This window comes from Crocuta crocuta, unplaced genomic scaffold (assembly GCF_008692635.1).
Source record: "Crocuta crocuta isolate KB4526 unplaced genomic scaffold, BGI_CrCroc_1.0 scaffold949, whole genome shotgun sequence".
NCBI classification, from domain to species: domain Eukaryota; kingdom Metazoa; phylum Chordata; class Mammalia; order Carnivora; family Hyaenidae; genus Crocuta; species Crocuta crocuta.
In genome coordinates, this window is record NW_027531290.1 from 37557 (window position 1) to 50281 (window position 12725).

The 12725-nt window shown below is 41.6% G+C and overlaps 1 protein-coding gene across 1 annotated transcript in view; it reads left to right on the forward strand.

The window, feature by feature from the left end:
• Positions 1–12725, forward strand: part of MORC4 (MORC family CW-type zinc finger 4) — a 59214-nt gene that overhangs the window by 36210 nt on the left and 10279 nt on the right. Inside the window, exons 15-19 of the mRNA XM_077771487.1 lie at positions 367–465; positions 3575–3703; positions 6218–6286; positions 6689–6740; positions 8113–8288. Of these exons, the coding sequence (XP_077627613.1) occupies positions 367–465; positions 3575–3703; positions 6218–6286; positions 6689–6740; positions 8113–8288 (525 nt within the window). The remainder of the gene's footprint in view (positions 1–366; positions 466–3574; positions 3704–6217; positions 6287–6688; positions 6741–8112; positions 8289–12725) is intronic.

The window sequence follows — 12725 nt, forward strand, 5'->3', positions numbered from 1 at the left end:
CTCCCCCTTCAACTTACCAGTATTTGGCCATGTCCTAGCTCTGCAATGGAGTCTTCTGTCATTGTCTAGAATGTCAGCTCTCCCACCTCGTGATTCTAAAAGCCCTGAAAATTTGAAGACCACAGTACTTCTTAGGACTTGTGACCATTTTACCTTTTCAACCAAACTGACTAGTCAACAGTATGACTTCATCATTTTGACACGTAATTTACAAAGGCAGTAGATTCCCATCCTAGTTCCTGAAAGTCTAGGCATTCAAACTTAGGCTGAATATTCTACGTTGTTGGCCTCTGTTAAATGGGAGCATCTCAAAATTGTTCAACAGATCCTCAGCATTGATATGCTTCTTCTCGCTTTTTCTTGCAGGTTGACAATAAATGCCCTTGCCCAGAAGCTCAATGCTTATTGGAAGGAAAAGACCTCCCAAGAGAATTTTGAGACTTCAGCCATAGCCAGGCCAGTACCGTGAGTAGTAACTATAGGATATTAAAGTCTCAGGGGTTAACGTCTACAGAGGAAATGGAAGGAACAAGGGTAAGATGGTCCTTTCACATAGGAAGTTGAACTAAAAATAGGAAATCACAGGTACTGATTTCATCATTCTTTAGACCTCTTGTGTGGCTTGGGTCATAAATATGAAGAGTTTAGTACTCTCAGTTTATCCTACAGGCAGTGTGATATAGTGGAAGATGGTGACCATTTAAATGAGACACTCCTGGGTTGAAAATCTGGATCTGCTTAGTTAGTTTGGGTGAGCTTGGGTAAGTAAGTTACTTCACCTCTGTGAGAATGTGAAATGAGCATAACATTTGTAGCGTAGTACCTGGCATATAGTAGGTGTTCAGAAATGTTAGCAAATTTCCCATCTCTTTATTCTTAGTGAACATTGATGGACCTGTACCAAAGCATTTGAGGGTAGAAGTAAAGAACATGGCATAGCAGGAAAAAGGTAGAATTTATTGAGTCTAGGACGGGGAATTCCATACAGAAGTGTGGATCAGGATGACATGCCTCAGTGAGCCAGGAAAGGAACATAAAACAGAACTTAGAATGCATAGCAACACATATATAATCAGTTACACCCCTATTCTGACAAAGATTAGAGTGTTCAAAGTTCATTTTGGGGCTGAGACCCATGGGGGTTTTTTTAATGGAAGTTATCAGGCAACTGTATGATTCAAAATTTTGTCGCGGTGCAACATGACTGACTATTGTGTGAATATCACTCTAAAGATCTCTGCTCATGTCCAACCTCTACGGTTTTCAAAGACATGACAGCTAGAACAAGATGCCATGTTTTGCCTTTCAAATAAGCAGTGATAAATGCCATGAAACAGATGTTCATATATTGGTAGAGTGTGTGTGTATATGTTATTCAACTTTTCTGGAGGCAGAATTGTAATAATTATTACTCTTTATTGAGGACTTACATGCCAGTCAACTGGTCTCAGTTCATTACATGTATTTAGATTTATTGAATCAATACAACAACCCTGTGGGATAGACAGATGATATTACCTTTTTACGAATGTAGACACTGATATACTGAGAGCCTAAGTAACTTGCTCAAGATGAAACAAGTAGAAAGTGGTAGATATAAGGTTCAATATAGGCAGTCAGACCTCCAAGCCCAAGTGCTTAGCCATGACACTATTCTGGAAAGATGCAGTAGGGCAGTATGGTACAGCCCCTTTAACTACCTATTTATTGCAAACACAAGCTAAATGCTTTTCCTCTCTGCCTGGATGGAAGGATCTTCCATAGTCTGATGTAGCCTGAGGCAAGGATTTGTTGTCTCCAATGCTTCTCTCCAGGGCAGTCGTATTGGCATGCTTCTGCACGCAACTCTTCTGTGCATCCACGTGCTAAACCAAAGCCAACATGGCCTTTCCTCTCCCCTCCCACTACTGCTGAAACTGCCCTTTGCTGTCTCTGGCTCTAAATAAAACAGTAGCTGTATGGAAATATATGGACACCAGAGGTCAGGCCTGAGCTTAGAGTTTAGAGGTTTCAAGGCTGGAGCTGCCTGGAGCTAGGAGATAAGGAAGCTATATATCCAAAACCACATAAGAATTCTCTCTGTTAAAACAGACTTTTAAACAAGAAGAGGACATTGGGTTTGAGTGGTAGAAATATGAGTGCCCTTTATTTTCTTTTTTGTATCTTCCTGTATTTTCCAGTTTTTCTGTAATGAGCTTCTATTATTCTTCTAGCTAGAAAATAGCATTATTTAAACAAAATAAAGACTAAATAAAAAGATACGAACTAAGACATAAAAGAACTCGATCACTCTATTGAAAATGGCCACCGTCCATGTGTAGCAACCTGGATGGACCTTGAGGGTGTTATGCTGAGCGAAATAAGTCAGGCAGAGAAGGACAAATATCATATGTTTGCACGTATAGGAGGATTAGGAGGAACTTAACGGAGGACCATGGGGGAGAAGAAGGGGGAAATGGTGGGGGAGAGGGAGAGAGGCAAACCATGAGAGACTCTTGAATGCTGAGAACAAACTGAGGACTGATGGGTGTGGGGAGGGGAGGAGGGAGATGGGCATGGAGGAAGGCACTTGTGGGAATGAGCACTGGGTGTTATATGGAAACCAATTTGACAATAAACTATTTGTAAAAGAAAAGAAAAAAGAAAAAAAGAAAATGGCCACCGTTCAGAGCTGTATAAATGTAACATACACACATCACGCTCTAGGCTAAATTACATGTTTCTCAAACTGGCCCTTGGTGCCCCTGTGTCCTCTTTCTGCTTCTTTTCTCAAGCCTTCTCCCTCTAGTCTGCTTTTCACACCTTAGATGCTGACTATCTCTGTTCTATATGGGCCACCTCCTTTCACAGAGAAACACATTCACTCTGAGGTGTAGGTGACTGGGGTATGCTTCGTGGCAGAGCTTTGAGGGGCTTTGTGTCTTAAGCATAGAACTCTAGAAGGATTTTCCTTGATTTTACCCAGTTGTTGGACTGAAGCCACCATTTCTAGTTATGAGATTTAATCACATTTATAGGACTTGTTAAGATTAACGTTGAGGATATCAACCTAATAAAATTTTGGTTGAAGTATAAACAAAGACTTGAACGGAAAAAAAGAGAGGACTAGGGAGTCTGCAGGAAAATAAGAGTTTTTGACGATGATGCTTCCATGACCCTCACAAATGCATTTTAAACTTGTTACACAGTTGGATAGAAGCAAATACGATGATTCTGTGGGTTTTATTTCTTGGTAATACTGTAATATATATTCTTCCTAGTCAATTCTAGAATTAAAATGATGCTCTTGTTTGCTTAGAACAAGAGATTCTGGATAAATATTATTTATTTCCATAAACAATGGTAGCTTACCATGTTAAGACTTGTTATTATTTTTCTTATCCATAACTGGTATAATTCTTAGTTTATTTGTGAAGTTCAAGATGTATACTTTAGACACCTTAGACCATAACATTACAGTTTTAACACAATTCATATGTAAAATTTTATTCTTTCCTTTTTAGGGTGTGCCTTTCTAACGTAAGAGCACAGAGCTAGGATATACACAGTCATACTTCTGTTTTCCTTCATTCAGGAAGATTCCTGACCAGACATGGGTACAGTGTGATGAGTGTCTTAAATGGAGGAAGCTTCCTGGCAAGGTTGATCCATCTACGCTACCTGCAAGATGGTTTTGTTACTATAATTCCCATCCAAAGTACAGGTAAGGTTCTTATGCCAGAGAAAATTCCTGAGTTGGCTCTCTATTCTAAAACACCTTTAAAGAAAGGTTTTTTGAGTACAGTTGACCTATAATGTTACATTGCTTTCACACGTATGACATGAGCATAGTGACTTGGTAACTCGGTATGTTATGCTGTGCTCACAAGTGTGGCTACTATCTGTCACCGTACAACACTATTACACTACCACTGACTGTATTGCCCATGGTATAGCTTTTCTTCCTGTGACTTATTCATTCCGTAACTGGAGTCCCACTCCCTTTCACTCGTTTTGCCCACTAAAACACTTTTTATCTCAAGTCCCTACTCGTCAGCCTGGCATCCAAGCCCCTTGCTAACTGATCCCACCCTACCTATCCAGCCTTACTTTTCACTGTACTTACCCCAAATCGTATGCTTTAGCCAGGCCTCTGGCTTCAGTGTTCCCAACACACGCCATGCTTATTCCCTCCTCCATGACTCGATAGTGTCATTCTGCTTGCCTACAGTGACTTTCTGCATTCCATCTGCCTCTCCAAATCATATCCATCTGGGAAGCTTAAGTATTTTGTGTGATACTTCTCCTGTTGACAATAGTTTACAGTGATTTTTATGCTAGCTTCCCGTGGTGTTTAATTCTTGGCATTTGTTCACATACTGTTTTGTATTTTTTTAGATGCTTTTCATATGTATATGCTTTGGCTCTTCAAGAGATTGTAAACCATTTGAGAACAAGGGCTTTAAATTTCACATTTAGTTGATGATTTCACTCATATGTTTCCTGTGCCTGAATCTCTTATAGTACATATTGTACATTTAATGCCATTTGTTTACATGTCCCTTGCAGCATCTAACATCTAGATAGTGCCTGGCATATTCACGAGCATTCATTTCAACTTAACAAATATTTATTTGACTCAGTAGTCACAGAGACTCAGAATAATTATCCTGTTTGCTTCAATTCAGCTGCAATTTTCTTAATATTTTTTCTGCATGATAGAGAGCAGGAGAAAAAAGGTACTAAAAGAGGGAATGCTTTTTATTTTTATTTATTTTTTTAATGTTTTATTTATTTCTAGGAGAGAGAGACACACACACAGCGTGAGCAAGGGAGGGTCAGAGAGAGAGGGAGTCACAGACTGAAACAGGCTCCAGGCTCTGAGCTGGCAGTCAGCACAGGGCCCGACGCGGGGCTCGAACCCACGAACCACGAGGTCATGACCCAAGCGAAAGTCGGACGCTTAACCGACTAAGCCACCCAGGTGCCCCGAGGGAATGCTTTTTAGAAAAAAATGTCTAAAGTGGAGGAAATTTAGTAAGTGAGGTCTAGGTCTTTCCTCCATAGTCTCCAGATGTGCCTAAGCACCTCTGCCTGGAGAATAACCGGGATTGTGTGATTAGAATATGGGACTGAGTGCTTAAGAGTCTCATTTTTGAATCCTGTATCTTCTATCAGTTTATACTCAGTCCGGGAAACATAGCCTTCCAGGACACTGCCTCCTTATAAAATGAGTAGAATGGGCACCTGAGTGGTTCAGTCGGTTAAGCGTCCAGCTCTTGATTTCAGCTCAGGTCGTGATTTCATGGTTCATGGGATCAAATCCCACGTCGGGCTGTGTGGTGACAGTGTGGAGCCTGCTTGGAATTGTCTCTCTCAAGATAAATAAATAAAACAAAATAAAATGGGTGTAACAGAGGGTTTCCAACTACTACTAATTTGTATTTATTTGCTCCAAGGATTGCTTTTGATCTTTGAATACACTTTGTAGTACTCCTTTTAGTGTTAACTCCTAAAATTCTCTTTCTTGTGCTTCCATATAGCAGATGTCTTTCCATTTATAGAATCCTCCTTTCTCTCCTCTTTGCTAATCTCTGCTGTGTTATTTTTGCACTGTAAGCTCCTAATCCCCTTTTTGTTTCTCTCTGTCATAGCCTCTGATTTTCTTCTTCAGGCATCATCACTTAGTTTAGGGATTCTCATGCTTCTAAACTGCACTTGGAGAATTACTTTCTTAGTAAACAAGAGAGCAAAAGACCGAGGTCCTACTCTCACCAATAATCTCTTTGTATGGAACCTCCAACAGGTCTCTCTTGAAACTCACTGTGTAAAAATAGAGATTATGCTTCTTGCTGTCCACCATAATAGGAACTTTGTAGCTGTCAAATACTTTGAATGTCGTGGGAGAAAGGTGATATCCACACCAAAAATAATTACGTGCTGGTGAATGTTGTGGGAGAAAAGTGATATCCACAGCAGAAATAATTACATGCTGGTGAATGTCGTGGGAGAAAGGTGAAAGGCACCAAGAGTAATCAGAGGATGGTATGCCTTGAAATAAGAATTGCTACATGTTAATCTGCACACAGGTTTTGTAATGTGGATGGAATCTGAACTCTGTGGTGTTAGAGGGTTGTTAACCTCAATGACCTGCCTTGTCATAGTTGTAAGGAAAGTAAAGGGCAAAGCGGAAAAGCTTGTTTTGTTTCCAAAAGATGATTTCTTCTCTGTACTGCAGGAGATGCTCTGTTCCAGAGGAGCAAGAACTCACTGACGAAGACCTGTACGTGAACAAAGCTAAGAAACAGTTGAGTATACCTAAGGTTCTGGATCATATGGCAGAGGAGCCTGACCCTAATAGGACAGAGGACCTTTGAGAAGAGAGACAAGTTTTTGTTCCTTTTTTGGTTTTTAACGCTTTCCCTCTCACTTCTTTGTTCTCCCAATTCTTTATTCCTGTTGATCATCTCCTGAGTGTGTAACTAGTGATCATCTTTAGTCTCTCACCCTCCCTTACCCCTCTCTCTTTTGATGGGACATTTGAACTCTCTCTTAAAGTAGCAGAGCTTGGGAAGGTGCCCTTAGTTATTCAGTGAGGCCCACACTATTTTTAAATTGGACGGACCATTATAACCTAAATCTGCAATTGGTAATCCATTTCAGATAGAGGCATTTCATGAGGGAACTAAACAGCACTTTTGTCTTTTAGTGATCAAGTTCTTGAGAAGAAGAAGCTGCCAGTGTACAGTGAGAACCACCAGGTGAGAGACAGTCTGTCCTCTTTCTTTTCTCACATGAAAATTTCCCCAACAGAGGACTTAGATGGAAGGAAGCAACAGTCTTGAAAGCTGCATAGAAATCACAAACCATTCTTCGGGTGGTCTGTTTTCCGTTGGATCTTTTGATTTTGCTTTGATCTGCTGTTACCGATGTTCAGATCGCCAAAACTAGAAGAGCCAAGTCATGTATTTCCCAGATTGGGATTCCATACTGATTCTGGACAGTGGGAATATCACGTTCAAGTCACAGAATATTTAGGGTCGCGCTCCATTCTCATACAGGCTGCTCCTGTTGAGTGTCTGGTTTTTCCTCAGTCTCCTTTCTTCCAGGATCCAAGGGGTGATTCCTTCCTCCTTCCTCTTGGGAAGAAGAGGTGGTTCTTTGTGCCCCTGCCCTCTCCCCGCTTTCAGGCTGGCTGGCTTTATGAAGACTCTGCTGTTTTGAATTTTCAGGAGCACTGTCTCTCGGACATGGTTGCCCAGCTCCGGACGCTGAAGGGTGCAATAAGGTTGGCCGTCCTCTCAGGGACACTCCTTTCCTGACAGCCACCATAGCACCCATGTGTCTTCCCCACCCAACCTTGCCTTTTTGCATGATTGTCCTCTTGACCCTCTTTCCCAGAGGTATCTGCTAGTCGCATGTTAGACTCACCATCTCCCCACTCGATCAGGGTAGGTCAGACTGGTGAGGATAGAGGCAATTTATTCTTCTTCTGACATCCTACCGAGACCCGGGTATATGAATACACAGGTTTCAGACCCTAATGTCTTGGCTTAATAGTCTGATCTGGAGATTGGGAGATTGCCTGGGACTGCCCTGTCCTCATTCAGTTTACCTTCCCATTACATCCCTCCACCTTCATCATCTGTACTGTCTTCATAAGCTGGCTCTCCCACAAATCTTAGATGCATGTCTCTGTGTGTGTGCACTGTGGATATACATTAGTCTTTTGCATGCATTTCTCCAAAACCAGCACTGACACTTGCTGCAATGCTTACTCCCTCCACCCCTGCCGGCATCACAGATCTCAGAGGAGTGAAAACCCAGCCTTAAAACTGGGTCACAGGAGAGAATTAGGTGGTGATTAGGGGGCTTGGGTTTTATGTTGTGGGTGGGATGACTCTAGGAGCCAATAAGTGAGTTGTGGAGGTCTGTTGGTGTCCAGCTGATAAGGTTATAACTGAACTGGGTTCAGTGTTCTAGTGTACATTACCGCGCTGTTTGTTTTGTGTAGGAAACCAGTTTCTTTTTATTTGGCCAAGTGTTTTCTCCGAGCATCAGAAGGATTGACTCATCCTTTGGTATTTCATTTGAATTTGGGATTTTTTTATGAATCCTTTCTCTCTTTGCTAGGTATTCACTAATCCACTGAAGATCCCTGCTATTCAAGATATGGATGAATTGAACAATAAGACAATTGGATATGAGGGAATTGATAGTCCTAGCTGGCCTCCATCTGTTGGAGAAGAAAGCAGGACACCTTCTCTTCAGCTTAAGCCTCTGGATTCCAGTGTTTTTCAGTTTTCCAGGTGGGTAAAAAACACAGTCTGTCTTTAATAGTAGTAAGCTTCAGGTCCGTTTTCCTGTAAAGTAAGTCGGGATGGTTATCGTGTTTATGCTTATGTTTCTCCTACGGCCTAGCATGGAACTCAGATGGAGAAACACCATTTGGGGCTGATAGACTTGTCTGTTGCGTGTACTTCCAAGTTCTCGACATTACACCTGCTGCGTCAAGTCTGTCTGTCTGTCTCTCTTGAGGTAGTCATCTGACAAATACTCGTTTATGTTTTGCCTGTTCACATTACGTTGGGAACTTTGTGAGTGAAGTAACGGCCATGAAAGCTCTTTGGAAAGCATAATGTGCAATCCAAATGTAAGGGAATGGTGCCTAACACTTGTCGGTCACATAAAAAAAAATAACCATTAGAAGTTTGTGTCAGTATTGGTATGAGTTTAGTTTGGGGCTTCCCATGTCCATCTTCTAGCACCTTCTTGATACGATTTTGTTAGTCTTTATAGTAGGAAGAAGCATACCTTTTCTTTCTCTTAAATAACAGGAGTGTTTGAAGTGCTGAAAGATATGACTGCCCTGTACTACCATGAGACTGGAACTCAGGACTCCTAATTATGACTTGCCTTCTCCTCTCTGCTATGCTTCTCGCTTCTGGCAGGGCCAAACCATAAGGCAGGTACAGAGTTGCTCTCTAAAAGTAGAAACTTCTGTAGTCATCAATAATGCGATGATTATATAATGGGTTGTTTTCTTCTTAGGTGAGTCTCTTCAGCTTCTCATCTAGCCAGGCGTCTCTGCACGTGTGCAGGTCCCTATTCTGTGCTTCTTCCACAATTAAGCCCTATAAGTATTGGAAGAACCGCATGACCCCCCACCCACTCCCAGCCCCCGAACACGAGCACAAAGTCTCAAGAAGAAGTAAGCTGTTAGGAGCAAAACAACACAACGCTAAGGGGATTCAATGAGAATCTGTATGAAATCATCTAGAACAGCGCCTTGGAAGATAATAGGCACTCAGTAACTAATGTTAAATCTGAGTCCTAATGAAGGAGCAATTTCTAAGATTGAACAGTACTGCAGAATATAGTCCATTCAGTCCCAGGGCCTTGAGTCTAATTCGACTCTGTTCCCATACATTGTTTTCCAGCTCCCATTGTACGTTGGGAGGGATAGACAGTAAAGTGTCATGTGTTTTCGAAGCCCATTGTTCTCTCTCTACTTTGATCTCCTTGAGATGCTCACACACCCAAATTGCCACTGACTATCAATGTTTCCTTGCCCTTGAAAGCTATTCGTTCCCTGCTGTGACCACTTTTCCTTTTGCTTCGGTGTTTGTTTTCTTACTCTAGAGTGGTTTCTGGTCATCTGAAGGAAACTGCAAATGCTGATACAGGTTGTATGTTTTATGAGTGCAGTATGGCAGTACGTCCATTGGGTGGCATACTTCATCAGTCTTTAATGACATCTCCGTAGGAGTTCTTTATGGGGCTGCTGTATCCAGATTTGGGTTTTGGCTATAGAGGATAGGTAGAGTACGTCAGTCGTGTATAATTTTAATTTGACAATATGCTTTCAAGGGAAAGAGATACGTGATCATTGATGCTGCTAATGTTATGTTTTATGTAAGGTCAGTAAAATGATTATGTCATTTTAAGCTACATGTATAAAGGGATTCAGATTGATTGCAGAGTCCACCTTTTTATAGGGAAGAATGAAGGTACGCAAGAGTTCAGTCAAATTTACAAGGTTTTCTTTGTAAAACAGTGTTTGAAATAGCAGGTTTAGTCAGGAGTTACAAAGGTCCCTGTTATTATCAAAACCTAAAGCTGATAAGGCTCCTTGGGTCATGCAGTACAGCTCTCCAACTCTAGGTAAAATAAAGCCCACACTGTCCTAGAGAGGTTTTAATAGTTCTAGCGGGGTACAGGGCTTCAGTGGAAATAGCTTTGTGAGTTTTCACAAACTAGCAAGGGGATGGGAGGACTTGCAGTAAAGAATAGGTTCAGCCAGTATGTAAGCAGGCATAATCATTTAGCTGATTTTTGCTAAAGGAAATATTCCTTTTTTCTTTATTCATTCTGCATATATTCGAGTGCTTGCTGAATGAAAGGCACTGTTCTTTTTTGTTTGTTTGTTTGTTTATTTTTGAGGGAGAGAGAAAGAGAGAGAGGGAGCGTCAGAGAGAGAGAATCCCAAGCATGCTCTGCATTATCAACACACAGCCCAACACAGGGCACGATCTCACGAACCGTGAGATCATGACCTGAGCCAAAATCAAGAGTCCGACACTCAAATGACTGAGCCACCCAGGCGCCCCTGAAAGGCAATGTTCTAAGGCAGTAATGGAATCAAAAACGAAGGCGCTTATGTTAAAAGTTATATATGTAAGGATCTCCAATATATGCTACTTTTCATATGCATGATACAAACTTAAGGTCTAAAGTATCCATTGCTATATGGGCAAAGGAGAGAATTAGTGGCTATAAATTATTTAGACACTTAGAGATCTCTTGAATAAACAATATGTCAAAGGCTGATTATAATTAGTTCATGTTTTAAAAGGATAACAAAAAATGCCATCCAAACGACACTGTGATAGTTGAAGGAGAGGAAGAAAGACATTCTTGTGTGTTTAAGGGAATATTTGAAACAACAAATACAGGTAGAACTAGAACAGTTTTATAAATTAGTAAGGTTGATTCAGCAGCTAGTATTAATATTTTAAAAGATGATCTTTGAGAGCAACTTCCAGAATGGAGAAATGAAGAGTGTGATGGACTCTTTCATGAACAAATAACAATGTAACTGGAAAATATTATTGAACAGAGTAAAACAATCATTCAGAGTTCCTAGAAATTGTCCTAGAGGCAATACAGCAAATAAATCTTTATTCAAGAAAACCTATGAAATTTCAGAAACAACAGCAACAATCTTCACCATTTAGCTTGCTCTCACCCCCCTCCAAGCCGCATTTTACAAAAACTTCTCAGGGAGCTCTAATCCAGGTGGGTATGGTCAAGAAGTTGGGCACTCCCTCTTTCCCTAGCTCCCAGTCTAGAGCTGTGGTTTCACCTGGGAGGGACAGGCCTCTGACATTTCTCATCTCCCCCAGTTCTGTCGTGCAGAAGCTCTATTCCAGGCAGACTCAAGAGGAATAGATCTCTTTTCTCCTGTGTAGCCCCCACTCAGGGTCAGAGCACTCACCTGGGAACAGTATATTGACAATACTGGACTCCTGTTGCTCTACCAGCTTGCTTATAGGGCAGAGGTGCATGCCTGAAGAAGCAAGCCAGAAAACATCACCCAGCACCTATTCATAAAGAAAATTTTCTTTTCTTTCTGCCACTTCTACACAGTGGCACCGAGGGTCTGCTTAGGGAAAGAGGACTGACTTTATGTGGAACAGATCGTGGAGAGTTCCATTCCTAAAAGCACTGTCAAAAATAATGGAGGGGCACCTGGGTTGCTCAGTTAGGTAAGCATCCAACTCTTGGTTTCAGCTCAGTCATCATCCAAGGGTGGTGGGGTGGAGCCCTATGTCGGGCTCCGCGCTGAGAGTGGAGCCTGTTTTAAGATTCTCTCCCCATCTGTCCCTCTCCTCTGCCCTGCCTAGCTCTTACTCCCTGTCTCTCTTTCTCTAAAATTAAAAAAAAAAAATGGAAATCTTGATGAGCAGTAATTAAGAGGGCACTCATAGCTCCATGGTACAGGTTACAACAAGCAAGATGACTGAGCAATCAGAAGTTTGATAACAGAGAAAACCAAGGAAAAAGTCAAGAAGACCTCTCCTGGGATCATAGTCAGCCCTAGGATTAGGAAGGCTGTGCATAAGCACAAGGCTGCAGTTACTCAAGAGCAATCAAACTAGGACATAAGGTAGACTTTAAAGCAGTCCTCAAGCCTCACACAGATCAAACAACAAAGGACAGGGCTCTCACTGGCACTAAGCTTGACGTAAGCACAACCTCTAACCACTGGCTGAACAATAAGCCTTTCTGACCCAGGGGTGATTCCTAGGAAATCAGGCTTAAAAAGTAAATCACACTTTTCCTAGTAGACTGGAAGAGTGTGTGCATGCTCAAAGTTGTGCCCTCTCACAGGTGATTAGAAAGGGAAAATCCAAGCTGCTACTACCTGGCTCAGTGCAGGGTAGAAACCGATTCCTTGAACTGTGATAGCAGCCTCCAAGCCATACATACATCCAATGGCAAAGGATAAAAATCTAACTGGCTAAGAGTGCTTAAGCATAATCTCTGACTAGTGAAGTGCCCTATACTGACCCAAGGGTGATTCCTAGGTTGCCAGGTAAAAGATAAAAACCAAGAAGAAATCTGAACAGGAACATCAGAGGCTGTATACTGTAGAGGAAATAGGTTTCATGGAGTCAGTTCAGCCAAGTCACTAAATAAACAACCAAGCAAACAACAACAGTATCAACCACTCCGGGAGATGG